Source organism: Indicator indicator, chromosome 13 (genome assembly GCF_027791375.1).
Source record: "Indicator indicator isolate 239-I01 chromosome 13, UM_Iind_1.1, whole genome shotgun sequence".
In the NCBI taxonomy this organism is placed as follows: Eukaryota; Metazoa; Chordata; class Aves; order Piciformes; family Indicatoridae; genus Indicator; species Indicator indicator.
Window position 1 is genome coordinate 27,169,422 of NC_072022.1, and position 25,124 is coordinate 27,194,545.

At 54.4% G+C, this 25,124-nt stretch overlaps 2 protein-coding genes across 2 annotated transcripts; both read left to right on the forward strand.

Annotated features, from left to right (window-relative positions):
* The first annotated feature begins 764 nt into the window (after positions 1 to 764).
* Positions 765 to 10,028, forward strand: AADAC (arylacetamide deacetylase). Its single transcript, XM_054386121.1, has 5 exons — positions 765 to 902; positions 5,141 to 5,363; positions 6,677 to 6,746; positions 7,642 to 7,813; positions 9,420 to 10,028. The coding sequence occupies exons 1-5, from the start codon at positions 765 to 767 to the stop codon at positions 10,026 to 10,028; spliced, it is 1,212 nt and encodes a 403-aa protein (XP_054242096.1).
* Positions 10,029 to 18,473: 8,445 nt separating this feature from the next.
* Positions 18,474 to 19,475, forward strand: SUCNR1 (succinate receptor 1). The gene has a single exon (XM_054385768.1). It carries the CDS (start codon positions 18,474 to 18,476, stop codon positions 19,473 to 19,475), a length of 1,002 nt encoding a protein of 333 aa, XP_054241743.1.
* Positions 19,476 to 25,124: the final 5,649 nt, after the last annotated feature.

The window sequence follows — 25,124 nt, forward strand, 5'->3', positions numbered from 1 at the left end:
TACCCCTCCTGTACACAAATGGACAAGAGAAAGGAGCAGAGAGAGGTTAGACTGAGCCAAAACAATGCAGCCAAGGTGAAGCAGAAGCCAGCAGAAGCACAAAGTTAGCATCTCCTAGAGCAAAGAGGCCAGGAGAGAGGTTATCTACCAAACTAATTCTTGTGGTAGAGACCTCTCCAATGGGATGGTTTAGAACTTAGCATTAGTTTCCCTTTTACACCCAATAGTGATTTGTTTACATTTTACCACGTTCTTCTACTCAAGATCCAAGGAAAATTTTAAAGGCGTAGCCCAAAACTACCACAGGGTGGAATCTCCATCCCTGGAGACATTCCAAACCCTCCTGGACGTGTTCCTGTGTGACTCTCTCTAGGTGACCCTTCCGTGGCCCGGGGCGGGGGTTGGACTCGATTAGCCAGAGGTCCCTTCCAACTCCTACCATTGTGTGACACTGATTGTTCGGTTTATCCTTTTTGCCTTGAGCGTCCCCTTGGGCAGCCCTGGGTTTCTGTTCCTTGTTTTTCATCCTCCCTCTTTTCCCTGCTCCGCAGCTGTCTCGTTGTGGCTGGGGGGGCCGGGGCTGCGAGCCGAAGGGACGTGGTGCACAGCAAAGTAACCTCTGCTCCGAGCTGAGAAATCACCTCCTGGCCGGGACCCAAGCACAACAGGGAATTAACTTTGCCCTGAGCTGCTTTGTGGCTTGTTCAAGAGTCAGCGAGAGAACAGCCAGCCCGGCCACTCCGGCAGGAGCCGAGCCTGCAGACATGGGAGCCAAGCTGCGGCTGCTCTGCCTTGCCTCTGCCCTCCTCGCCTACTGGATCTACATCCCCATGTCCGAGGACTGCGAGCAGCCCTGGAAAATGATGCTGATCTTGGCTCCCTTCAGGGCTGCTGCGCAGCTGGTGAGTGCGGGGCTGCGCTCGGCCCGGGGCTGCGCTCGATCCGGGGCTGCTCTGGGGGGGAGCTGCTCGGGGAGGGGGGGAGAGGGAGCGGGGCGGGGGAGCTGGAGCAGAAGCTGCTGTCGGTGCCTCTGTGGTTAGCTGAGCCCTGGCAGTTTTGTGCCCTGTCTATTGCCATAGAGGGAGTCACACACACTGATCGAAGCGTTCAACTCGCTGCAACTGTGACTGTAAAGAACCTTAGCAAAGATGTAATTGTTCTTTTCCCTTGTTTTGCTTTCCCCTCCTCTTCCCCCCCTTTCCCCCCTCTTTCCCTCCCCCTTTTTGCCCCCCTTTCCCTCCCTTTTCCCCCCGTTCCCCTCTCTTCCCCTCCCCTTCCCCCTTTGCTTTCCCCTCCTCTTCCCCCCCTTTCCCCCCTCTTTCCCTCCCCCTTTTTGCCCCCCTTTCCCTCCCTTTTCCCCCCGTTCCCCTCTCTTCCCCTCCCCTTCCCCCTGTAGCCCCCCTTCCCCCTTTCCCCCCCTTCCCCCCTTCCCCCCATCCCCCCTTCCCCCCTTTCCCCTCCCTTTCCCCCCTTTCCCCCCCTTTCCCCCCTTTCTCCCATCTTTCCTTTTTTTTTTCTTTCCTTTTTTTTTAAATTTTTCCCCTTCCTTTTTTTTTAAACTCCTGCTGCAATCTTCCCTCCCAAGAAATGGTACCTAGCAAAGCAGCACAGGCCCATATGTTGCAGCCTGGAGAGGCAGCAATACCAAGCCCTGGTTGCATGGCAGTGTTTACTGACAGCACAGTCTCTCTGCCTTCCCTGGCAGCTTCTGTGTGCATAGATCCCCAGCTCCTGCTCATTCCATGCTATGCAGCCATTGCCAATGTATAGAAGGGAGCTGAGAGGCTGCACACTCTGCACACATCACAGTACTGTGGGTCATAGAATCACAGAATGGTCTGGGTTGGAAGGGACCTCCAAAGGTCATCCAGTCCAACCCCCTCTGCACTCAGCAGGGACATCTTCCATTAGATCAGGTTGCCCAGAGCCCTGGCAAGCCTCACCTGGAATACCTCCAGGGATGGGGCCTCAACCACCTCCCCAGGCTACCTGTTCCAATGTTCCACCACCCTCATGGTAAAGAACTTGTTCCTGACATCCAGGATCCCACCTCTTAACTCCACTGAGCTGGGAGCTGTTTGGAGCCCAGCCCTGCTATCCCAAGAGGGCTGCAGCACTGTAACCCAAATCTAAAGCTTTATCTCTGTCCTTGTTTTTAGGGGAAGGAGAGGGGCTGGTGCTGCTGACATCTTTCTGATTGGCTGCAAACACTGAGAACTGCTTATTTATTTTTTTTTCCCTGCACCATAAAAAATCTATCAAAGGAAGGTTGTGAGGAGCCTGAGGAGAGGTTTCTGGTTCAGCTTGAGGGCTGCTGCTGGAAGGCTTGGCTGCTGCAGGCATGGAGAGCAGGGCTGTGTGCTCCAAAGGCATGGATTTGGGGTGTTGGTGTTTTGGTTACAGCCCTGTGGGGTGTGACTGACAGCAATCCCTGGGAGCTGCTGCTTTTACCTTGCTTCTGCTGGAGGCAAGGATGTATATTTTCTTGGTGTGTCTCCTGAGCATCACACTTCTGGACAAGATTAAAAGCTGCTGGGGGTGTCCAGAGCCATGCCTTTGTTTTCAGAGGAGACCCCTGGTTGGGTCTGTGCAGCCCACAGGAGGAGGGAAGTTTTGTGTGCTTGTGTTTACTCATGGACTCTTTGATGTTGCTTTGCTTGTTTGGATCTTGTGGTTGGTCCTTGCTGCCATGCTTCCTGTGTGGAAGATGGAGAAAGTGACTGTGGAAAACTCTTCCCAAAGCATGAGGAACACACCCCAGAGCCAGCTGCTTTTCCTCTTGCCCTTTAATGTGCAGCAGCCTCAGCATGGGGCCAGTCAGATCCTTCAGTGAGGGTGTGAGATCCATTTGGTTCATCTGGTAACTGCCTCCCAACCACAGGCAGGACACCAGTGGTTTTCTGCAATGTGCAACGACCACTTGTGGACAGAGCAGCTCTGGGAGTGTTGAAAGCCTCAGTCCTGAGGCTGAGGGAATCCTCCCAGCACAGGGGAGTTGCACAAGCCCTGTGGAGTTGCAGCACAGCTCCCTTTGACCCATAGATTTGTTGTTTGTTTGTTTGTTTTCCTGATGCTAATCCTGAGGGCAAACATAGCTGAGAAATTTCTGGCAGCTGGGTGGTGGCTGTCACCACACCAGGGCTTCTGGCTGTGTTTGTCCTCACTGAGCTTGTGGCAAGGAGCTGTGGCTTCTTTCTGCCTGCCAGTTGCTACTTGTTTGGCTTCATCTCCACCCCAAACTGGTCTGGTAGAGCTCCTGGCATGGCTTAGCCCAGGTCTTCAGAGGGATTACTCATAAGTGTGGTGGCAGCCCCCACCAAGCATTGTCAGAAAGGTCTGAGCTGTGTTTCCATTTCTTCTAACTGCTGAGAAAGGAGATTCTGTGTAGAAGGTCATTAAACAGTTAATTTAATTATCATTTAATGATCAGAATTGCCAACAGCAAACCAGGCAGGGTTAGGTGGTGTGATTGCCAGCACCAACCCGAGTGCCAGGTGAGTGCCATAACCTAGCATTAGGACTTATCCAAATCAGCAAAAGTGTGGCCAGCAGGGCTGGGGAGGTTCTGCTCCCCCTCTTCTCTGCCCTGCTGAGACCACCCCTGCAATCCTGTGTCCAGTTTGGGGCTCCCCAGTTCAAGAGAGACAGAGACCTGCTGGAGAGAGTCCAATAGAGAGCCAAAAGGATGATTCGGAGATTTGATCAGGTCCCCTGTGAAGAGAGCCTGAGAGCCCTGGGGCTGTTTAGTCTGGAGAAGAGAAGGCTGAGAGGGATCTGATTAGTGTCTATCAATAGCTGAGGGGTGGGGGTCAAGTGGAGGGGGCCAGGCTCTTTTGGGTGGTGTGCAGTAATAAGACAAGCAACAACAGGTTCAAGCTTGAACAGAGAAGATTTCATCTCAACATGAGGAGAAACTTATTTCCAGTGAGGGTGACAGAGCCCTGGAGCAGGCTGCCCAGGGGGGTTGTGGAGTCTCCTTCTCTGGAGCCTTTCCAAACCCACCTGGATGCATTCCTGTGCAACCTCCTCTGGAGGTCCCTTCCAAGCTCTCATGTGCTCTGATCCTGCAATATCACAGGATGGTGGGAGCTGGAGGGGACCTCTGGAGATCATCTAGTCCAACCCCCCTGCTAAAGCAGGTTCCCCGCGAACATCATCAAATTAAGGTGTGAAGGTTTTCATGTTCTAAATTCCTCCAGGGCAGGACAAAGCATCCCTTGGAGAGTTGAACTTCTGACAGGTTCTGCTCCAGGCTGGGCTATTTCATTTCTTATTAGACACAAACCTGCTTTGAGTTTAAGCTGTCTGTCACCTTCAGATGAGGTCCCTTGCTCCAAGAAGGACATTGAAGGTCTGGAGCACGTCCAGAGAAGGGCAACAAAACTGGTGAAGGCTGTGCAGAGAACAGGGCTGGTGAGGAGCAGCTGAAGGACCTGGGGTTGTTCAGCCTGGAGAAGAGGAGGCTGAGGGGAGACCTTCTGGCTCTCTACGAGCCCTTGAAAAAGGAGGTTGGAGCCATGTGGGGGTTGGTCTGTTGTCCCAAGGAACCAAGTGAAAGGGTGAGAGGAAACGGCCTTAGGTTGCACCAGGAGAGGTTTAGGCTGGACATGAGGGACACTCTTTTCCCTAAAGGACCTAAGGCAGTGATGGAGCACCCATCCCTGGAGGGGTTTCAAAGGTGTGGAGATGTGGTGCTGAGGGCCATGGTTTGGTGGTGACCTGAAAGGTCATCCTTGAAAGGATGGAGCCAGGTGGGGGTTGGTCTCTTGTCCCAAGGAACCAAGTGAAAGGGTGAGAGGAAATGGCCTCAGGTTGCACCAGGGGAGGTTTAGGTTGGACATGAGGGAGAATCTTTCCCCCTAAAGGACTTAAGGCAGTGGTGGAGTTCCCATCCCTGGAGGGGTTTCAAAGGTGTGGAGATGTGGTGCTGAGGGCCATGACCTGAAAGGTCATCCTTGAAAGGATGGAGCCAGGTGGGGGTTGGTCTCTTCTGCCAAGGAGCAAGTGACCGGACAAGGGTCAGCAGCATCCGGCTTGGTGACTTCTGCAGCCTTGTCCGGAGCATCACCTGGCTTTGGGGCAGTGTCACCTCGGGGAGCCACCAGGGCTGTGTCTGCAGTGCTATTTGCTTGGCTTGCAGGCTGCCATTGCTGAGCAGTTGGGTCTGATGCACTACATGGAAGCAATGAAGGCCATCATGGCCCTGCAGCACGTGGCAGCCACCTCTGATGAGAACGTCACCGTGACGGACACTGAGTTCAGCGGTGTCCCCGTCCGGCTCTTCGTGCCCAGGAAGGAGCCTGAGGGGCTGAGGAGGGCAGTGATCTATTTCCATGGTGGAGGATGGTGCTTAGGAGATGCAGGTGAGCAGTTCCCCACCGGTGCCAATCACAGTGTCACGGGGGGCTGGATGGGGGATTGTCTTCGTTTCAAGAGCAGTCTGTGTGGTTAACGTGGGAGGGGAATTTCAACACACCACATTGCCAGGTAAGGACTCCCTCTGGAGAGCTGAGAGGATCATAGAATCATAGAATTGTCAGGGGTGGAAGGGACCTCAAGGCTCAGCCAGTCCCAACCCCCCCTGCCATGGGCAGGGACACCTCACACTACAGCAGGTTGCTCACAGCCACCTCCAGCCTGGCTGCAAAAACCTCCAGGGATGAGGCTTCCACCACCTCCCTGGGCAACCTGTGCCAGTGTCTCACCACCCTCATGGGGAAGAATTTCTTCCTAACATCCCATCTGAATCTCCCCATTTCTAGTTTTTTTCCAGCCCCCCCCATCCTATCACTCCCTGACACCCTAAAAAGTCCCTCCCCAGCTTTCTTGTAGCCCCCTTCAGATTCTGGAAGGCCACAAGAAGGTCTCCTCAGAGCCTTCTCTTCTGCAGACTGAACAGCCCCAACAGAGCAGCTCCAGCCCTCTGCTCATCCTCATGGCCCTTCTCTGGACACCTTCCAGCACCTCCAGGTCCTTCTTGTAACAGAGGCTCCAGAACTGGATGCAGTACTCCAGGTGTGGTCTCAGCAGAGTGGAGCAGAGGGGGAGAATCACCTCCCTCACCTGCTGGCTACACTTCTCTTGATACAGCCCAGGCTGTGATTTGCTTTCTGGGCTCAAGTGCACTCTGGTGGCTCCTGTTGAGCTTCTCCTCCACCAGCAGCCCCAAGTCCTTTTCTTCAGGGCTGCTCTCCAGCCAGTCCCTGCCCAGCCTGTATTGGTGCTTGGGATTGCCCTGACCCAGCTGCAGGACCCTGCACTTTGTCTTGTTGAACCTCATGACGCTGTCATGGCCTCACCTCTCCAGCCTCTCAAAGTCTCTCTGGATGGCATCCCTGCCCTCCAGAAGAGACCCAGTTGGCCTTGCTGACAGAGAGAGCAGAATTATAGGACTGAATAACAACAGAACTACAATTTCCTGGGGCCACCTCCTGGACTGCTTGGCCCCTGGAAGATTTTCTGTCTCTATGGTTAAGGCTTCCAGTGCTTAACCCCAGCACAGAGATCTCAATGACTGCTTTCAAGCATTGCCCTTTGTTTGGTGGGAGATGCCAGCAGCTGAAAGCAGATGGAGGGTTTGGAAACCTTGTGCAAAGAGAAACATGCTCTCTATGTGTGGGGTTTGTCTGCTTGCAGTTGCTCTCTGTGGTGTTCCAAGTGCCTCCTTTCATTTCAGGCTTCAAATCCTCCGATTACCTGACGAGGCAGACTTCAAACAGGCTGAATGCTGTGGTGGTGTCAGTCAAGTAAGAAAGATTCTGCCTCTAGATGGGCTGAAGGTTTGGAATAAAAGAAGCTGTTTTCAATGCAGCTAACTTTGCAATATCCTTTTGGATCATGTGTTTCTCCTAAGAACCTAGGGATAGAGCGAGAGCAAATGGCCTTGAGCTGCACCAGGGGAGGTTTGGGTTGGATGTGAGGAACAATTCCTTTCCTGCAAGAGTGGACAGGCATTGGAACAGGCTGCCCAGGGGACCCAGGTGGGGTCCCCATCCCTGGAGGGCTCCAAAAAACATGGCACCTGGGGACATGGTCTAATGGCCATGGTGATGTTGGGTTGATGGTTGGAGTGGATGATCACAGGCTCACAGGATGTTAGGGGTTGGAAGGGATCTCTGGAGATCTTCAGGTCCAACTTCCCTGCCAGAGCAGAACCTAATGCAGGTCACACAGGAATGCATCCAGACAGGGCTTGAAAGTCTCCAGAGAAGGAGACTCCACAACCTCTCTGGGCAGCCTGTTCCAGTGCTCTGTGACCCTCCCAGTGAAGAAGTTCCTCCTCATGCTGAGGTGGAACCTCCTGTGCTGGAGTTTCTATCCATTGCCCTTTGTCCTATCCCAGGATGCAACTGATCAGAGCCTGTCCCCTCCCTCCTGACCCCCAGCCCTTAGTGTTGATTCTGTGACTCTAGCCAGCAAAACCTGCCTGGGTTGCAGTGGTGAGCTGTGGCTGGTGATGATTTTGGATGTGGCTTTACAAACCTGGGTGGGTAATAAAATATTTGGCCCTCCAGGGTGGACAGGTAGTTGCCCTTCCTCTGGACACAGCCAAGTTGGGGCAGGGGGCGGGGGTGTAGGTGCTGACAATCTTGCTCTTGACTCACAGCAGGACCTAACACCCCTTCTGCTTGCCCCTGGCAGCTACAGGCTGGCCCCCAAGCATCATTTCCCTGCTCAGTTTGAAGATGTGTATTCGGTGACCAAGTTCTTCCTCCAGAGCAAGGTCCTCTCCCAGTACAAGGTGGACCCAAATCGAGTCTGTGTGGCAGGAGACAGCGCAGGTGGCAACTTGGCTGCAGCTGTGGCACAGCAGGTAAAAAAAAATCCCCCAAACCCAACAAAGCTGCTGAAATAGCTCAAATCATTCAGTTTTGGTAATGCCATGAAGATTTACAAGAGACTAATAAAAAAACCCAGTGCTTGGAGCAAGCCTCTTGTGGGATATCACAAAGAGCTCTCTGGAGGTCCACGGCAGCAAATGGGAGTCATTGAGTGGCATCAAAGCAGCATTGATGTTCTGATGTCCTCCAGACCCTGGAATCCTGGAATTGTTTGTGTTGGAAAAGACCTCCTTGATACCCTAACCACCCAGGCTTTCTGCCCCACAGACCACTCTGCCCTCAAACACCTTTTGGGTTTGCTTTGGGTGTGTTGTTCGAGAAGGGAAATGTAGCAGTTTCACAGAATCATAGAATCAGTCAGGGTTGGAAGGGACCAGAAGGATCATCCAGTTCCAACCCCCCTGCCATGGGCAGGGACACCTCACACTAGATCAGGCTGGCCAGAGCCTCATCCAGCCTGGCCTTAAACACCTCTAGGGATGGGGCCTCAACCACCTCCCTGGACAACCCATTCCAGGCTCTCACCACTCTCATGAGGAAGAACTTCTTCCTCGTGTCCAGCCTCACGTTTACCCTTAAGGAGGTGTAAAAAGCAGCAGAAAACCCCCAACAGCCACAAAAGGTTGTGGTGTGGCTGGATCCTGCCTGGTTGGGTGCCTCTCACACTTCTCTCTTGGCTTTGTTTGGTATTGTTGCTCTCCTGAGGAGAGGTTTGGATTGCAAGGAGTCTGACTCGGAAAGGTGGAGAATTTGCTGTGGGCACTAAAGGCAGAAAACAAGGGAGAAGCTGAAAAGGTGTTGGTAAAGAGGGGGAAAGGATGGCATGCAAGAAGTGCCTGTGTTCAACTCCTCATATTTTAGTTTTCACCTCTAAAAGGCACAGGATTGCAGTTGCCTGAGTCCTGCCAACTCAGAGTTAAAAACCCAAGCAGATGGATAAGCTCTGGGTTCTCTGAAATGTCTCCAGGAGCCTCAAGCCTGCAGTTTTTCAGCTGTAAGAGTAGAAATTTTCTATAGAATCACAGAACTGTCAGGGTTGGAAGGGACCTCAAGGATCATCCAGTCCCAACCCCCCTGCCATGGGCAGGGACACCTCACATTAGATCAGGTTGCTCACAGCCACATCCAGCCTGGCGTCCAACCTCCAGGGATGAGGAATCTCACAAAGCTTCATGAGGGGAATCTGAGACTGCATCTTAGAAAGAAATTCTTTCCAGTGAAGGTGAGGAGACACTAGAACAGGTTGCCCAGGGAGGTTGTGGATGCTGTCTCCCTGGCAGTGTTCAAGACCAGGTTGGATGAGGTCCTGAGAAACCTGGGCTGGTGGGAGGTGTCCCAGCCCCTGGCAGTGTTCAAGACCAGACTGGATGAGGTCCTGAGCAAGCTGGGCTGGTGGGAGGTGTCCCTGCCCCTGGCAGGGGTGTTGGAACTGGATGACCTTGAAGGTCCTTTCCAACACTAACCATTTTATGGTTCTATGAACGTCTTCATTCCTCCCTTTTGAGGGCTTCTGTCAGAGTGAGGGAACCAACACTCTGGAACCAACTTCTTGCGCTCATTCCTCTTTTTCTTCTACAGCTGCCGGAGGACCCTGAGGTCAAAACCAAGCTGAAACTCCAAGCCTTGCTTTACCCTGCTCTGCAAACCCTGGACCTCAACTCCCCTTCCTATGAGGAGAACAAGGACGACCCCCTTCTCTCCAAGGCCCTGATGGTCAGGTTCTGGAGCGAGTACTTCACCCCTGACGCCTCGCTGAGGGAAGCCATGGCCTCCAACAGGCACGTCCCAGCCCACGCCAGCCACCTGCTGCAGCTGGTCAACTGGAGCAGCCTGCTGCCCGCTGAGATGAGGCAGGGTCACCCTTACCCCACGCCCAGCTTTGGCAGCCCCAGGCTGGCCGAGCAGTACCCGGGCTTCCTGGAGGTGCGGGCGGCCCCGCTGCTGGCTAGCGCCGCCCAGCTGCGCCGCCTGCCCCTCACCTACCTGCTGACCTGCGGGCACGACGTGCTGCGCGACGACGGGCTGATGTACGCCGCCCGCCTGCGGGCAGCAGGGGTGCCCCTGGCCCACCAGCACTTCCAGGAGGCCTTCCACGGGGCCATGATATTCATCTCCGGCTCAGGAGAGCTGGCGGTGGGGCGGAGGCTGCTGAACAGCTACATCGAGTGGTTGGATGAGAACTTGTGAGCTGGGAAGGGGTTTGCTGCGGGAGGCTCTGGCTCGTCGAACTGTCAGGGGTGGAAGGGACCTCAAGGCTCAGCCAGTTCCAACCCCCCTGCTGTGGGCAGGGGCACCTCACACTACAGCAGGTTGCTCACAGCCACATCCAGCCTGGCTGCAAAAACCTCCAGGGATGAGGCTTCCACCACCTCCCTGGGCAACCTCTGCCAGTCTCTCACCACCCTCTTGGGGAAGAATTTCTTCCTAACATCCAATCTGAATCTCCCCATTTCTAGTTTTTGTTCCATGCCCCCCAGTCCTATCACTCCCTGACACCCTCAAAAGTCCCTCTCCAGCTTTCTTGGAGCCCCCTTCAGATACTGGAAAGCCACAAGAAGGTCTCCTCAGAGCCTTCTCTTCTCCAGACTGCACAACCCCAACTCTCTCAGTCTATCTCCATAGCAGAGCAGCTCCAGCCCTCTGCTCATCCTCGTGGCCCTTCTCTGGACACCTTCCAGCACCTCCAGATCTTTCCTGCAATAGAGGCTCCAGCACTGGACACAGTATTCCAGGTGTGGTCTCAGCAGAGTGGAGCAGAGGGGGGTATCACCTCCCTCACCTGTTAGCCACACTTCTCTTGCTGCAGCCCAGGCTCTACTTGGCTCTCTGGGCTGCAAGTTCTCACTGCTGGCTCCTGTTGAGCTTCTCCTCCAACAACAGCCCCAAGTCCTTTTCTTCAGGGCTGCTCTCCAGCCAGTCCCTGCCCAGCCTCTGTCGGTGCTTGGGTGCCATGAGGAGAGGAGGAGCTGTGTGAGGTTTGGGCTCTGGGTGCCGCCTGCCTCGCGCTGCCCGTGGGGACTGTCTGGGCTGCAGCATTTCTGCGTCCTCTCTGTCAGGATTCTGACCCAAGTGTTCCTCCAGTGCTGTTGCCTGAGCTCAGAACCCCATGGACCATCAGGGCTGCCCTGGGACTTCTGGCCAAACCCAGAAGGGTCTCTGTGCCCAGTCCCAAGCTGGCACAGTGTGAGACTAGATGTCTTGTGCCTGTTGCTGTTTCTCCCTCTTGCAATGTTTTCCTGCCTCAGCCTGGTGCAAATGGACAAGCTCACTGTCTGCACTTGCTTGGTGGCCATTCATCCCCTGCCCCCTCTGCTGCAGTCCCTTCTCCCATGGGATGTGCTGGTGAGGTCCCACTGCTGCCCTGAGGCAAGCAGAGGTGCAGGGCCCCAGCTGCACAAGCTGTGGGGCAGCTGGTGAAGGTGCCCAGTAGTGGCTGGGCTGGGCTGGGCTTGGCTTGTGCTGTCATCTCCCTCCAGCACAGCTGGAGAGAAGCACCTGGAATTGGAGTGGGATGGCTGTGACAGCACAAATATTTGGGGGTTTGGGTTTGTTTGGGTGTTTTTGGCTTGCTTGGTTGGTTGGTTGTTCTAAAGCATCCTTCTTGCTCAGTGAGTCCTTTCTTTAACCCCTGTCCTAGAAGGAGGCAGTGGAACAGACAGCACTGGGTGCTCCTCAGACAAAGAAAGGCTGGGGAGGTCCTAGCCTTCCACCAGCCCTGCCCTGCTTAGCAAATAAGCTGTGTATTACCTGTTCTAATCATCCTCAAATCATGAAGCTTTTTTAAACCAGAACCGTCTGAGCAGCTTTATAGCCCTGACCAAGAAACAAAAGTCCTCTGGAAGTGGGGCCTGAATGTGCTGGCTGCTGGCTTTCAGCTGGTCACAGCCAGCAGGAAGATGCCCTTGGGGCACCCAGCTTTGGAACTGGGCACGGAAGATCCTCTCCAACCCTGAGGCTGTGTCCCTGTGTGTGTGCAGGCTGTGGAGATGGGGGGAGAGGGGTGCAGGGAGTGGTTACTGGTTCTCATCCTGGTTGTGCTGGCTGTACAAATTAAAGGTGTCCTTCCTGCAGTGCCATGTGCTTTGTGTCACCTGGGGTCCCCTCTGGCAACCAGCTGGCTGCAGTGCAACCAGCAGGACCAAAGCTAGGGAGATGAATCATAGAATTGGTTGGAAGGGACCTCCAAAGGTCATGCAGTCCAACCCCCCTGCAGTCAGCAGGGACATCCCCAACTAGATCAGGTTGTCCAGAACCCTGTCCAGCCTCACCTGGAATATCTCCAGGGATGGAGCCTTGCTGGCTTACTGCTGCTGGTGTATTGATGGAATTCTTGGTGATGCCTGACTTTGGCCAGCAGCTCAACTGGAGTTCTGTGTCTCCCTCGTTTGGAATGGAGGAACAGCAGATCAGTCGTCCTCAGGAAACAGGGGGCTGAGATTTGCTTCAGTAAGACCTTTGCTTTGGCTTCCTGTACAGCATTAGGATCACATTCACTGGGAAATTCCTGCTTCAGTAAGACCTTTGCTTTGGCTTCCTGTACAGCATTAGGATCACATTCACTGGGAAATTCCTGCTTCAGTAAGACCTTTGCTTTGACTTCCTATACAGCGTTAGGATCGTGTCCTGCTGTCAGTGCTGGTGTGATGGACTGAGCTGGTGGCTGTGAGTAATCCTCTCTCCGAGTGTCACAGGCTGCCTTGGTCTTTCTTCCACACAAACTGCAGGAGGAGACTTGGTTAAGTCTTTTTTCCTTCCCCCAGAAGCTTGCCAAGCCCTGGAACAGGTTGCTCAGGGCAGTGGTGGAGTCCACAGCCCCAGAGGGGTTTCAAAGGCATGGAGTTGTGGTGCTGAGGACCATGGTTTGATGCTGGGATAAAGGCTGGACTCCTTGATCTTAAAGGGCTTTTCCAACCCAACCAATCCCACGAGTCTCTGATTATTCCCCAGACCTCTGCTGCCCTTTGCATTTTATAAACCCCACATTTGCTGTACCTTGCTTTGTGCACATCCCACAACTGAGTATTCTGGGTGCAGTGCCTGTGGTACTGCAGAGAAACACCAGAGCTGTGTGGGGAAGAAGTCCCAGAACTACCATCCTGGGGGCTTGGAGTGGACAGAGCCTAGATTGGGTCTCTCCCATTTCCATCTCCCTCCTGCTGGTCTGCTGGGAGCAGCAGGAGGAGGAAGGCTCCAGGCTGAAGTTTCCATGCAGCCGGGAGCCACCAGGTCTCACTCAAGGTCAGCCTTAATGACTCATTCCTATCAATCAAATGCAAATACCTCCTAATCAACCCTTAATTATCCATGACTCATTTAATAGGCCTCTGTCTAATATAAACTGACTAATGGGTGTTTAATGTCAACAAACTGTGCCTGACTCCAGTGGCATTTCTGCTTTAAAGCCCTGGGGGGGGGGGGGGGGGGGGGGAAGGAGAGGGGGCTGCTGGAGACCCCCGGGGTGAATCTGGCAGCACAACATTGATCTACAGCTGGAGAAGACTTAGTGCAGACTTGGCTCAAATTGCCTGGGAGCTGCAGGGTTCAACAGCAGCTTGCCTGAGGAATGCCAGAGACAGGAGTGTGAGGATTCCTTTGGAGCATGCTGGAACCCCCAGGTTACTCCCTTAGCTGGTCTCACTCTGTTGAGTTTAGCTGTCAGGAAGTGCAAAACCCTCAGCTCTGAGCAGAAAGAAGCTTCTCTTCTGGGTTTCACCCTCCCAGGACCATGCTGGGAGAGAGCAGGAGAAGCTCCCAGCTCTTGTAAATCAGAGAGCAGCTCCAGGGGCAGCCTCAGCACTGCTGGACTAAGGAGCAGTGCCAGCAGCTGTTTGCTTTCTGCTTTATCTTCTTGAATTTATCTTTTCTTCAGGCTGGTAAAACCCAGAAACTGAATTCTTGAGTAATTCACCGAGGAAGATGATGCTGAGTACCTGCTTGTGCTGATTATCCACAACATCCTGGGGCTGAAGGCTGATCTTGGCATTTAGCAGTTGAGTTTCTTTGGCTTTTTGTTTTTTCCCCAGCTCAGGACAAGTTTCCTGCAGCCATTCACACCTGCCCTGCAGCTTCTCCCTCCTTCCCCTCAGGCTTTCACAAGGAGACACACGGAATGCTGGCTTCCAGGGGCTGGCACTGCACCTCAGCTCTGCTGTCTGAACTTGGGTTTCCAGGAAGTTTCATTTCTGACCATGGACAAACAGCTCCTGCTAGGAAGTGGTTTTGAGAAGCCCCTGTCCTGCCTGGCCCTGTTCACACCAGCTGGGCTGGTGCCCAGGCACCACAGGCTGGGCAGTGGTGGGACTTGTGTTCCCAGATAAACAGAGTCACAGAACTGTCAGGGCTGGAAAGGACCTCTAGGATCATCCAGCTCCAACCCCCCTGCCATGGGCAGGGACACCTCACACCACAGCAGGTTGCTCAGAGTTGATTCTGTGGTTCTGTGATGTCAGGGAGTGATAGGACTGGGGGGGATGGAGCAAAACTGGAAGTGGGGAGATTCAAGTTGGATGTCAGGAAGAAATTCTTCCCCAGGAGGGTGGTGAGAGACTGGCACAGGTTGCTCAGGGAGGTGGTGGAAGCCTCATCCCTGGAGGGTTTTGCATCCAGGCTGGAGGTGGCTGTGAGCAACCTGCTGTGGTGTGAGGTGTCCCTGCCCATGGCAGGGGGGTTGGAACTGGCTGAGCCTTGAGGTCCCTTCCAGCCCTGACAATTCTGTGATTCTATGATCCGTTGGTTTAATTGCTGTGCTCACCACAGAATGTCCCTGAGCCGTGGCACCTGCTTGTGCTGAGAGAGGCTGCTCTGTGGTTGAAGAGATGGGAGGTGACTTCCAGGACACAACCCCCCCAGGCTTCGCCCTCCTGGTGCCTCTCAAAACGTGGGGTGAAGAGCATCCTCCTCCCTCTTGCTCCTCATACCCTCAGGAGGTGCTGCTGGGCTCTCTTCCTCGATGGCCGTGGCAGCATAGCACAGCACAGGACAGAGCTGTGCAGCTCTGCTGTCGCCCTGCTCCCGGGAAGGTGCCCACATCCCCCAAACCGCAGCGTTCATCCGAAGTCCCTTATCAGAGCCAGACAGGCTCCGGTCGCGCCGCAGCTTCCCGCAGCACCGGGCAGGGCTGCAGCCTGACCCCCACTCCCGACGTCCCCCCCGGGGGTTCCCACCCGTGTCTCCGGGAAGGGGAAGTGAGTGTGTGCTGCCCGTTGCTTGGCACACGCTGCGGAGTGTCCTCCCACGACAGCTGCCCAGCCTGACAGAGCCCTGCCGTGTCCTGCCTCGCCCCATGGGGCTGTATGCAAACGCTGCCAGGCTGCAGGACCCCACCGCGCCAGGGTGCTCCAGGAGTGCTGCTGCCGAGGCTGCCCAGCTCCGGGGATGGTGAGTGTCCTTGTGCCCTCCCCGAGCCGGCTCAGCCCCCGTGCCAGGCTCTGCTGCTTCTCCCTGGGCATCCTGACCTAGTTGAAGCTCACTGTAGGGGGGGTGGGACAAGATGACCTTTGAGGGTCGCTTCTATGCATCCATGAGAGTGCTTCTGAGCCCCCATGGCTGTTCCCTGCCCGCTTGAATTGGTAACTGGCCTTTGGCTAGCACCCCCCTGGCCCAGCCTGTCTGCCCTTGCAGTCATTTTTAAGTTGGTCTTGGTGTTTCAAGTGCTGATGCCAGGGCAGTGCTTGCTGAGTGAACATCTCCCCTAAAAACATTGAGTTTCTCCTCAGAGCCAGCCCAGGAGGCTCAGCTCAGCTGAGGTTCTACCCAGCAGCTTGCTCTGACCAGAGGGAGAATCATGGAATTGTCAGGGCTGGAAGGAACCTCAAGGCTCAGCCAGTCCCATCCCCCCTGCCATGGGCAGGGACACCTCACACTACAGCAGGTTGCTCACAGCCACATCCAGCCTGGCTGCAAAAACCTCCAGGGATGAGGCTTCCATCACCTCCCTGGGCAACCTGTGCCAGTCTCTCACCACCCTCCTGGGGAAGAATTTCTTCCTAACATCCAACTTGAATCTCCCCATTTCTAGTTTTGCTCCATTCCCCCCAGTCCTATCACCACCTCACCACCCTCCTGGTGAAGTCTGCTCCCTCCTGGGCACATCCAGGGCTGCCTCCTGTAGTGCAGGGTGTTAGGGTAGATGGTCTGGAGGGAGCTGGGTGAGGGTTTTGCAGGTGCTGTGCTTTATTCTGCCTCCTCATCTGCCTTGAAATTAAAACACAGAGCTTTGAGAGCCTGGTAACTACTTCCAGCCTTGAAAAGCCAACAGTTGCTCAGTTTGTGGAGACTCTGGAGCAGGGTTTGGGGGCAGGTACAGTGCTGCTCTTAGAGAGCTTAAATTTAGCCTGACTTCAGTTTGAATCTAAATTTAGCCTGACTTCAGTTTGAATCTGAATTCAACCTGACTTCAGTTTGAATCTGAATTCAACCTGACTTCAGTTTGAATCTGTCTCCTCTTTCCCTAACATTTTATTTCCCCTTCTTTCTACTCATTTTACCCAAAGGCTGCTGCTAAGAGCTGGCTTCATCTGGCAGCTCCCTGTTGCTGTGTGCCTGAGAAGGGAGCTCTGGGGATCAGACTCCTTTCTTCCCCTGTGGCATCCAAGGAGGTTTTAAACCAACCTTGAGAAAGAAAGGAATATATTTGCCCTCGGGCAGACCTTGCTTGGTGCAGCCTCCTGAAAAGGTTTGCTGCTTAAGGAATGCCAACCATGCCACCTGCTGCTGAGGAGAGAGGAGAAGCTCTTTAGAGCCAAGGGGAAAGTGCAGGAGCAGAGCAGGGGTGGCAGTGGTGCTGGCACCTCTCCTGGCTGCAAACAGCCCACATGTGCCAGCCTGGTGCTCAGCATGGTCCCAGCAGGGCAACCCATGGCACATGGGAGGTAAGCTTGGCAGGGGCTGTGAGCTGGGACTGAGTAAATCCTACATCAGGTTCTCACTCCATGGGAAGTTAGAAACAGAAGTGACTTCCAAGATCGTGAATTTGCCTTTGGAGGTGCTTTACCTTGAGCTGTGCTGTCCCCTGAGCACAGTCACTTCCATGCCAAGGGCTCATCAGCCATAGCTGAGCCTTCCCTTATTGGAAGGGCTTTTGGGAGAAAACAGAAGAGGTTTTGTAAAGACCCTAGAGGGAAATGGCCCAGGAGTGCCCCTGCATGCCTGCTGTGATGCACAGAACAGGGACCTCATCCTCACCTTCTTCACCCTCACTCTGCTTCATCCCCACAGCCCTCCCCACCTGGTTCTTGTCAGTAGGTCCAGAGGGGTTCTCCTCCCTCTCTACTCTGCCCTGGTGAGGCCACATCTGTGATATTGTGTCAAGTTCTGGGCCCCTCAGTTCAAGAAGGACCTCAGGGAACTGCTTGAAAGAGTCCAGCACAGAGCCATGAAAATGCTGAAGGGAATGGAACATCTTCCTCATGAGGAGAGCCTGAGGGAGCTGAGGGCTCTGGAGCTTGGAGGAGAGGAGACTCAGGGCTGATCTCATTCATGTTGATAAGGATGTGCAGGGGGAGTGCCCAGAGGCTGGAGCCAGGCTCTGCTGGATGATGCCCAATGCCAGCACAAGGGGCAGTGGTGGAAGTTGGGGCACAGGAAGTTCCATGGAAACAGGAGGAAAACTTTTTTCCCTGTGAGGGTGACAGAAGACTGGAACAGGCTGCCCAGGGGGGTTGTGGAGTCTTCCTCTCTGGAGATCCAAACCCACCTGGATGTGTTCCTGTGGATCTGTTCTGGCAGGGGGTTGGACTGGATGATCTTTTGAGGTCCCTTCCAGCCCCTAACAGTCTGTGATTCTGTGATGGGTACCCAGGTACCCCCCAGTCCAAGCCAAGTGCATAGGGCAGGGTTTGATGAGTTCAGACAAGTTCTGTGCTGCCTGCTGCAGGCATTCTCAGTGACACCATCCACATGTGGCTGTGTTGCTGCTGCTGAGGTCATCCTTGATCAATCCTGACAGCAGACTTCTGCTTTAGTGATGAGTGAGGGACCATGGGACAGGGGTTGGGTAATGGGGGCAGATGACTTCCAGCATCTGGTGACAGCCAAGTTCCCTTCTCCCAGCCTCTGGCAGTGCTGTGGGTTTGGCCAAGTGGCACCTGGCACGTTGTGGTAGATGCTTTCAGGGGGGCTTGTAGAAACATTCCAGGTCAGGTTGTTTGGGGCTCTGAACAACCTGATCTAGCTGAAGGAGGCCCTGCCCAGTGCAGGGGGTTGGACAAGATGACCTTCAAAGGTCCCTTCCAACCCAAACCATTCTGTGAGTCGATGATGCTCACACTTCAGACTCCTCACACAGGCTTTTGCTCACCCAAATTTTTGTCTTGCTGGGTAACTCTGGTCAGTAGGTGAGAGAAAAAATCTGGTGATGAGTGTAAGGGATGTTCTTCCAGCCCCAGGCCATCTAAGCTGTAAGGAATCAACACCTTCTGATCCCCTTTACAGCAGCAACACCAACAGGCAATGAGCTCTCAGCAGTGTTTGGTGTTCCTCATCCCCTTTGCAGCAGCAACACCAACAGGCAATGAGCTCTCAGCAGTGTTTGGTGTTCCTCATCCCCTTTGCAGCAGCAACACCAACAGGCAATGAGCTCTCAGCAGTGTTTGGTGTTCCTCATCCCCTTTGCAGCAGCAACACCAACACGCAATGAGCTTTCCCCAGTGCTTGGTGTTTATTTTTGCCCTGTTGCCTTTCCAGGCTGTGAACGAGTCAGATGCCTGTGTGCAGGTGAACAGAGTCCTGGAGAAGTATTACCTTGCCCCCATGTACAGCCTGGAGTTCATCATAGGCTTTGCTGGCAACGCCGTCGCCGTCTTTGGCTACACTTTCTGCCTGAAGAGCTGGAAAAGTGCCAACATCTACCTCTTCAATCTATCCCTGTCGGATCTGCTCTTCCTCTGCACCCTCCCCATCCTTGTGAACAGCTACTCCAGGGATGAGTGGGGCAAGGAGAACAGCCTGTGCCACAGCAACCGCTTCCTGCTGCACGCCAACCTGTACAGCAGCATCCTCTTCCTCACCGTCATCAGCATCGACCGCTACATGCTGGTGAAGTACCCCTTCAGGGTCCACTTCCTGCAGAAGAGGAAAGCAGCCCTCCTCATCTCAGTTGCTGTATGGCTTGGGGTGATCCTGGAGCTGCTGCCCTTGCTGTATTTCCTGGAGCCTCTGACCCCTGCCAACAACTACAGGTGCCTTGATTACGCCAGCTCCGGAGACCCTGCGGAAAACCTCATCTACAGCATGCTCCTGACCCTCTTTGGCTTCCTCATCCCCCTGGTGACCATGTGCTGCTTCTGTGTGAAGATGGTGCTGTTTCTGAAAAGCAGGAACGAGCAGCTCAGCTCCTTCCTGACCCTCGAGAAGCCTCTGACCTTGGTGGTGCTGACGATGGTGATCTCCTGGCTGCTCTTCACTCCCTACCACGTCATGCGCAACGTCCGCATCGCCTCCCGCATCCCCTCCCTGGGAGTCTCCCTCTGCACCCAGGGCCGCATCAACACTGCTTACATCATCACCAGGCCCCTTGCCTTCCTGAACAGTGCCATCAACCCTGTCTTTTACTTCCTGATGGGTGATCACTTCAGGGAGATGCTGCTGGCAAAGCTAAGGCAGCTCCTGAGCAGGCTGGCGACCGCCAGCAAGTGAGCAGAGGAGGATCTCAGAACGGGAGAGTGGGGCAGGAAGGACTCACCAATGGAGTGCTCACCAATGGACAGTGCCTATGATTTGATAACTGTATTTATGCTGTAGAAAATAGCTGAGCTGATCATGGTCCTCTAAATGCACTTGTGGTCTTGCTGGACAGTAGACCTCCTTCTGCTAAGATGACTTGGGCAAAGCAGGAGAGATGTTCTCCTAGCTAAAGCAGGAGAGGTGGCCTCTGAGCAAAGCAGGAGAGGTGGCCTCTGAGCAAAGTGGGAGAGATGGTCTCTGAGCAAAGTGGGAGAGATGGTCTCCCAGCTAAGCAGGGGAGCTGATGGTCTCCAGCTGAGCAGGAGAGCTGATGGTCTCCCAGCTGAGCAGGAGAGCTGATGGTCTCCCAACTGAGCAGGGGAGCTGATGGTCTCCCAGCTGAGCAGGGGAGCTGATGGTCTCCCAGCTGAGCAGGGGAGCTGATGGTCTCTCATGACAGCAGAGCAGGCAGCCCCATCTCAGAGCAGGGCACCCCATGGCCTGTTGGTATTGTAAGTTAAAGCTCCTCATGGCAGCTGTGTGAGGGCCATGTGCTGCTCTCACACAGCTGCTTTGTGAGCCATGACTTGATGCTGGCCCTAAGCTTGGACCAAATGTGCCAGGGGCACTGATTCACAGGTCAGCAGAGTTCAGGGATCAAGCTGAGTCTTCTCCATGTAAGTCCCTTGGGAAGTTCACCTTTCAGAATAACTAAGTGGGAGAATTTCCATTTCCAGCTGACTTGGTGAGGACTGGATGTGGCCAGTGGCTGGGTAGATGCTGTTGGTGTGGCAGGAGGGAGGCAGTGGCTGGGCTGCTGTTTGTCACAGGTGTGAGGAGGGCAGAAGGCCACAATGTCTGGCTCCTGGTCTCACAAGCTTTGGTGGAAGCACTGAGACAGTGGAGCCCTGTGTGTGCAGACAGGTGCCTCTCACTCTTTGGGACTGAAGATGGATCAAAGCTGGATTCAGCTGGCAGAAGAAGTCATAAAATCTGTTGGGTTAGCTCTTGATGCCTCCTGCCTGACAATAAACTCTGCATCCTCTTGAGAAGATCCCTTCCTTTGTGTTGAGTGGTCTCCTCTCCTCTCCTCTCCTCTCCTCTCCTCTCCTCTCCTCTCCTCTCCTCTCCTCTCCTCTCCTCTCCTCTCCTCTCCTCTCCTCTCCTCTCCTCTCCTCTCCTCTCCTCTCCTCTCCTCTCCTCTCCTCTCCTCTCCTCTCCTCTCCTCTCCTCTCCTCTCCTCTCCTCTCCTCTCCTCTCCTCTCCTCTCCTCTCCTCTCCTCTCCTCTCCTCTCCTCTCCTCTCCTCTCCTCTCCTCTCCTCTCCTCTCCTCTCCCTTTCTCCTCAGTGCCCACCTACTCTTTTCATGTTAACAGTGAGACTCTAAAAATCCATGAGCACAAGTCCTCACCTGGCTCAGTTGGAGGGCTAAAGGAGCTGCTTCCCTCTGTGAGCATCTCACACAAACTCCCATGCCAGTGCTCCTCTGGGGTGGCCCCAACACCTGCTGGGTGCTCTGGGCCAGGAGCATCCATCAGTTCCCCTCAGCTCAAGGTGATGCAGCAGGAAGGATCTTACTGCTGCTGGTGATGCAGCAGGCAGGATTTTGCTGTTGCATCACACAAGTGTGTCCAGCAGCACCCCGCCAGGAGCTCTGCTGGTCCATTGGCACCAGGAGGCAGGAGCTCAGCTGGCTGTGATGCTGTGCATGGCCATCCCCATGCAGAGGAGGCCAGCAGCAGGATTTCCAAAAGAAGGTTGAATGTTCCCTGTTTAAAGCTGGAATCTATCAGGCTGAAGAGGAATTTTCTTCTCTGGAAGCAGCACCCAGCAGTAAGTATTAACCTGGAAGACCTTTGGCAGCCTCCCCTTTGCTTCTTGCAGTGGGCAGAGCAGGACTTGCCAAAGAAAGGTTTTATTTTCTGAAACTTTGGGCCTTTCCTGTATCAGCTCAGAGGCTTCTCTGTCTTGGGAAGGGGCTCAGGTGGAGCACAGGGGGAGCTGGTGGCTTGGGGTTTTTTACAGGTACCTAATCCCATGGCAGAAGTGGAGAGGTCAGGCACAAGTCTCCTGGACATGCGTTTTTTTTTCCCCTGCATGAGAGCTGTGTGGCCCTCAGCTGACTGTCTGTCTGAGCCACCCTGGGCTCCAGAGAGGATGTGGAAAGAGACCTTCTGCACTCTCAACACAAGGCTGCCTCCTGCTCAGTCTCATTTCTGCTCTGTCTCCCGTAGGAATCTGCCAAACCACCTGCAACCCCTTTTGCTCCAAAACTCATTGACTGAGCTGCCCATGAGATGAAAGTGGTGACCACTGGAGAATGCTGGAACACCAGACTCAGTCTGAGATCCAAGCAGAGCTCCCAAGCAGCTCCTTGGCCAGAGGCTCCCCACAGTTCCCAGCCCAAGCCCATCAGAGGCAGTGCCAGTTGCAGGTGGTTCCACACATGCCTTTCCTTCTTGGTGCTGGTGTTTCTCTGCTGGTGGTGGCAACATCACCTACTCAGGGTATGGAAACCTCTTTCTTCACCTTCTGATGTCACCAGGGGGTTTTTGTGGTACCAGCCCCCCCTTTCCCCCACCTAACAGCCATGTGTGCTACGTGCTGAGAGGGCAGCAAGCCCCATGTTGTGCAAGAGCTGGTTCAGCTCCCACATCCCTGCTGCAAATGGGGAAGGGAAGGGGCTGGGGGCTGCTCCTGCAGGCCCTGGGCTGAAGGCAGGACAGGAAGGAAGGAGAAGGCAGAAGATAAAGCCAGAAAATACCTTGTGCAACACAGCTCAGCAGTGCTGGTGGCTCAGCACCCCCCAGCAGCTGTCTGAAAAAGGGCAGAGTAGAGCAGGCAGCTTCCCTGGGAGCTTCTGCCTTGGAAATTTGGGCTCTGCCTAAGTCAGGAAGGGACTCAGAAGTTTGCTTTTGGGTTTAGTAGCACTGGGAACAGTCGTGCAGGTCAGGTGCTGGGAGGTGTGGGTTGGGATCTCCTCCTCCTCCTCAAGGCAGGGTTTGCTGAAAGAGGAGGCACTGCTGGCCCAGCAACATCCAGGTGTTGGATCCAGCCTTGGGTCTGCTGAGGGCTGGCTGGGAGCTGTTTCCACTGTCCTGTCAAGGCTGGGATGAAACCAATCAAAGCCCCATGGCAGGGCTGGGTGCCACCATCCTCTTCCTACCAGAGATGCACCTATGACAGGATGAGACCAGATGCCCAGGGACAGGATAAGAGGCAATGGCAGGGGGGTTGGAACTGGATGATCCTTGAGGTCCCTTCCAAGCCAAACAATTCTATGGTTCTATGCAAACTCAGTCACAGGAGGTTCCATCTCAACACAGGGGAAAAAAACCTTTCCTGTGAGGGTGGCAGAGCCCTGGAGCTGGCTGCCCAGAGAGAGGTTGTGGAGTCTTCTCCTCTGGAGACTTTCAAAACCCTTCTGGAGGCATTTCTGGGTGACCTGCCCTGGGTGAGCCTGCTTTGGCAGCGGGGTTGGACTGGATGATCTCCAGAGGTCCCTTCCAACCCCTGCCATTGTATGATTCTGTGATCTGTACAGCACAGGGCACCCAGGACTGGCTGATGGATGGCCAGGAGCTGATTTCTCTCCATCTAGGCTGTGTAGTGACAGGTCCTTATGGATCAGCATGGCCAAGTCTTTGTCTTGCTGTGTCCTCTGCTCTTAGCTAAGTGCACTGAGTCACCAAGGACACCTCCCTGGGCACACACCACTGTCCCATTTACCCACACAGCTACTTCTGCTGGGCTTGGTGCCCAGCAAGCACTCAGCATCTCTGTCTGTGCACTTCCTGTTAGGACAAACCCTGGACCCAGCATCACAAAGTGGGAAACTGCTGCTTGTGCAGCTGAGAGCCCAGCACTGCTCAGCAGAGCTCCCTGCTGCTCTGGCTCAAGTGGTTTCATCATCCTCCCTTCACAGTCTCACAGTATAGCAGAGGTTGGAAGGGACCTCCAGAGATCATCAGGTCCAACCCCCCTGCCAGAGCAGCATCACTTAGGGTAGTCCACACAGGAATGCATCCAGGTGGGGTTGGAAAGGCTCCAGAGAAGGAGACTCCACAACCCCCCTGGGCAGCCTGCTCCAGGGCTCTGTCACCCTCACTGGAAAGAATTTTCTCCTCATGTTGAGATGAAATCTTCTCTGTTCAAGTTTGAACCTGGTGTTGCTTGTCTTATTACTGCACACTACCCAAAAGAGCCTGGCCCCCTCCACTTGACCCCCACCCCTCAGCTATTGATAGACATTGATCAGATCCCCTCTCAGTCTTCTCTTCTCCAGACTAAACATCCCCAGGGCTCTCAGTCTCCCTTCACAGGGGAGATGCTCAAGTCCCCTAAGCATCCTTTTGGCTCTCCCTTGGACTCTCTCCAGCAGGTCTCTGTCTCTCTTGAACTGGAGAGCCCCAAACTGGACACAGGATTGCAGCTGTGGTCTCCTCAGGGCAGAGTAAAGAGGTAGAAGAACTTCCCTAGCCCTGCTGGACACCTTTCTTGATGCATCCCAGGACACCATTGGCTCTCTTGGCCACAAGGGCACATTGCTGTCCCATGCAGAACTTGCTGCCCCCCAGCACTCCAAGGTCTTTCTCTGTGGAGCTGCTTTCCAGCAGGGCAGCCTCTACCCTGTCCTGGTGCCTGCTGTTTTTCCTCCCCAGATGCAGGACCCTGCACTTGTCCTTATTGAACCTCATGAGGTTTGCCTGCACCCAGTTCTCAGCCTGTCCAGGTCATCCTGGTGCTGCCATTTCCCCAGGGGGTGTGCTGAGCATCCCATGGCAGGTGAGATCTTAAAAGGCAGAGGCTGGCTAATTAGAGAAATCACTCATGAATGCATTCAGCTGAAGGGCTGAAGGACTGCAAGAGCTCCTACTTAACCAGCTGATGAGGAGCTGTCAAGCTCTGTTTTGTCTCTCTGCAATTAAACTGCAAGAAGAAGGAGGAGAGGGAGAAGGAGGAGAAGGAAAAGAAGAAGGAGGAGGAAAAGGAAAAGAAGGAGGAGGAGGAGGAGAAGGAAAAGAAGGAGGAGGAGGAGGAGGAGGAACAGAAGGAGGAGGCGGAGGAGAAGGAAACGGAGGAGGAGGAGGAGGAGAAGGAAAAGAAGGCGGCGGAGGAGGAGAAGGAAAAGAAGGAGGAGGAGGAGGAGGAGGAAAAGAAGGAGGAGGAGGAGGAGAAGGAAAAGAAGGAGGAGGAGGAGGAGAAGGAAAAGAAGGAGGAGGAGGAGGAGAAGGAAAAGAAGGAGGAGGAGGAGGAGAAGGAAAAGAAGGAGGAGGAGGAGGAGAAGGAAAAGAAGGAGGAGGAGGAGGAGAAGGAAAAGAAGGAGGAGGAGGAGAAGGAAGGAAAAGAAGGAGGAGGAGGAGAAGGAAAAGAAGGAGGAGGAGGAGGAGAAGGAAAAGAAGGAGGAGGAGGAGGAGAAGGAAAAGAAGGAGGAGGAGGAGGAGAAGGAAAAGAAGGAGGAGGAGGAGGAGAAGGAAAAGAAGGAGGAGGAGGAGGAGAAGGAAGGAAAAGAAGGAGGAGGAGAAGGAAAAGAAGAAGGAGGCAAGAAGCAAAAATGTTGACAATTGACCTCAGCAGTGTCCCAGGACGTGGCAGCAGCCAGCTGGGGTGAGTGCTGTGTGG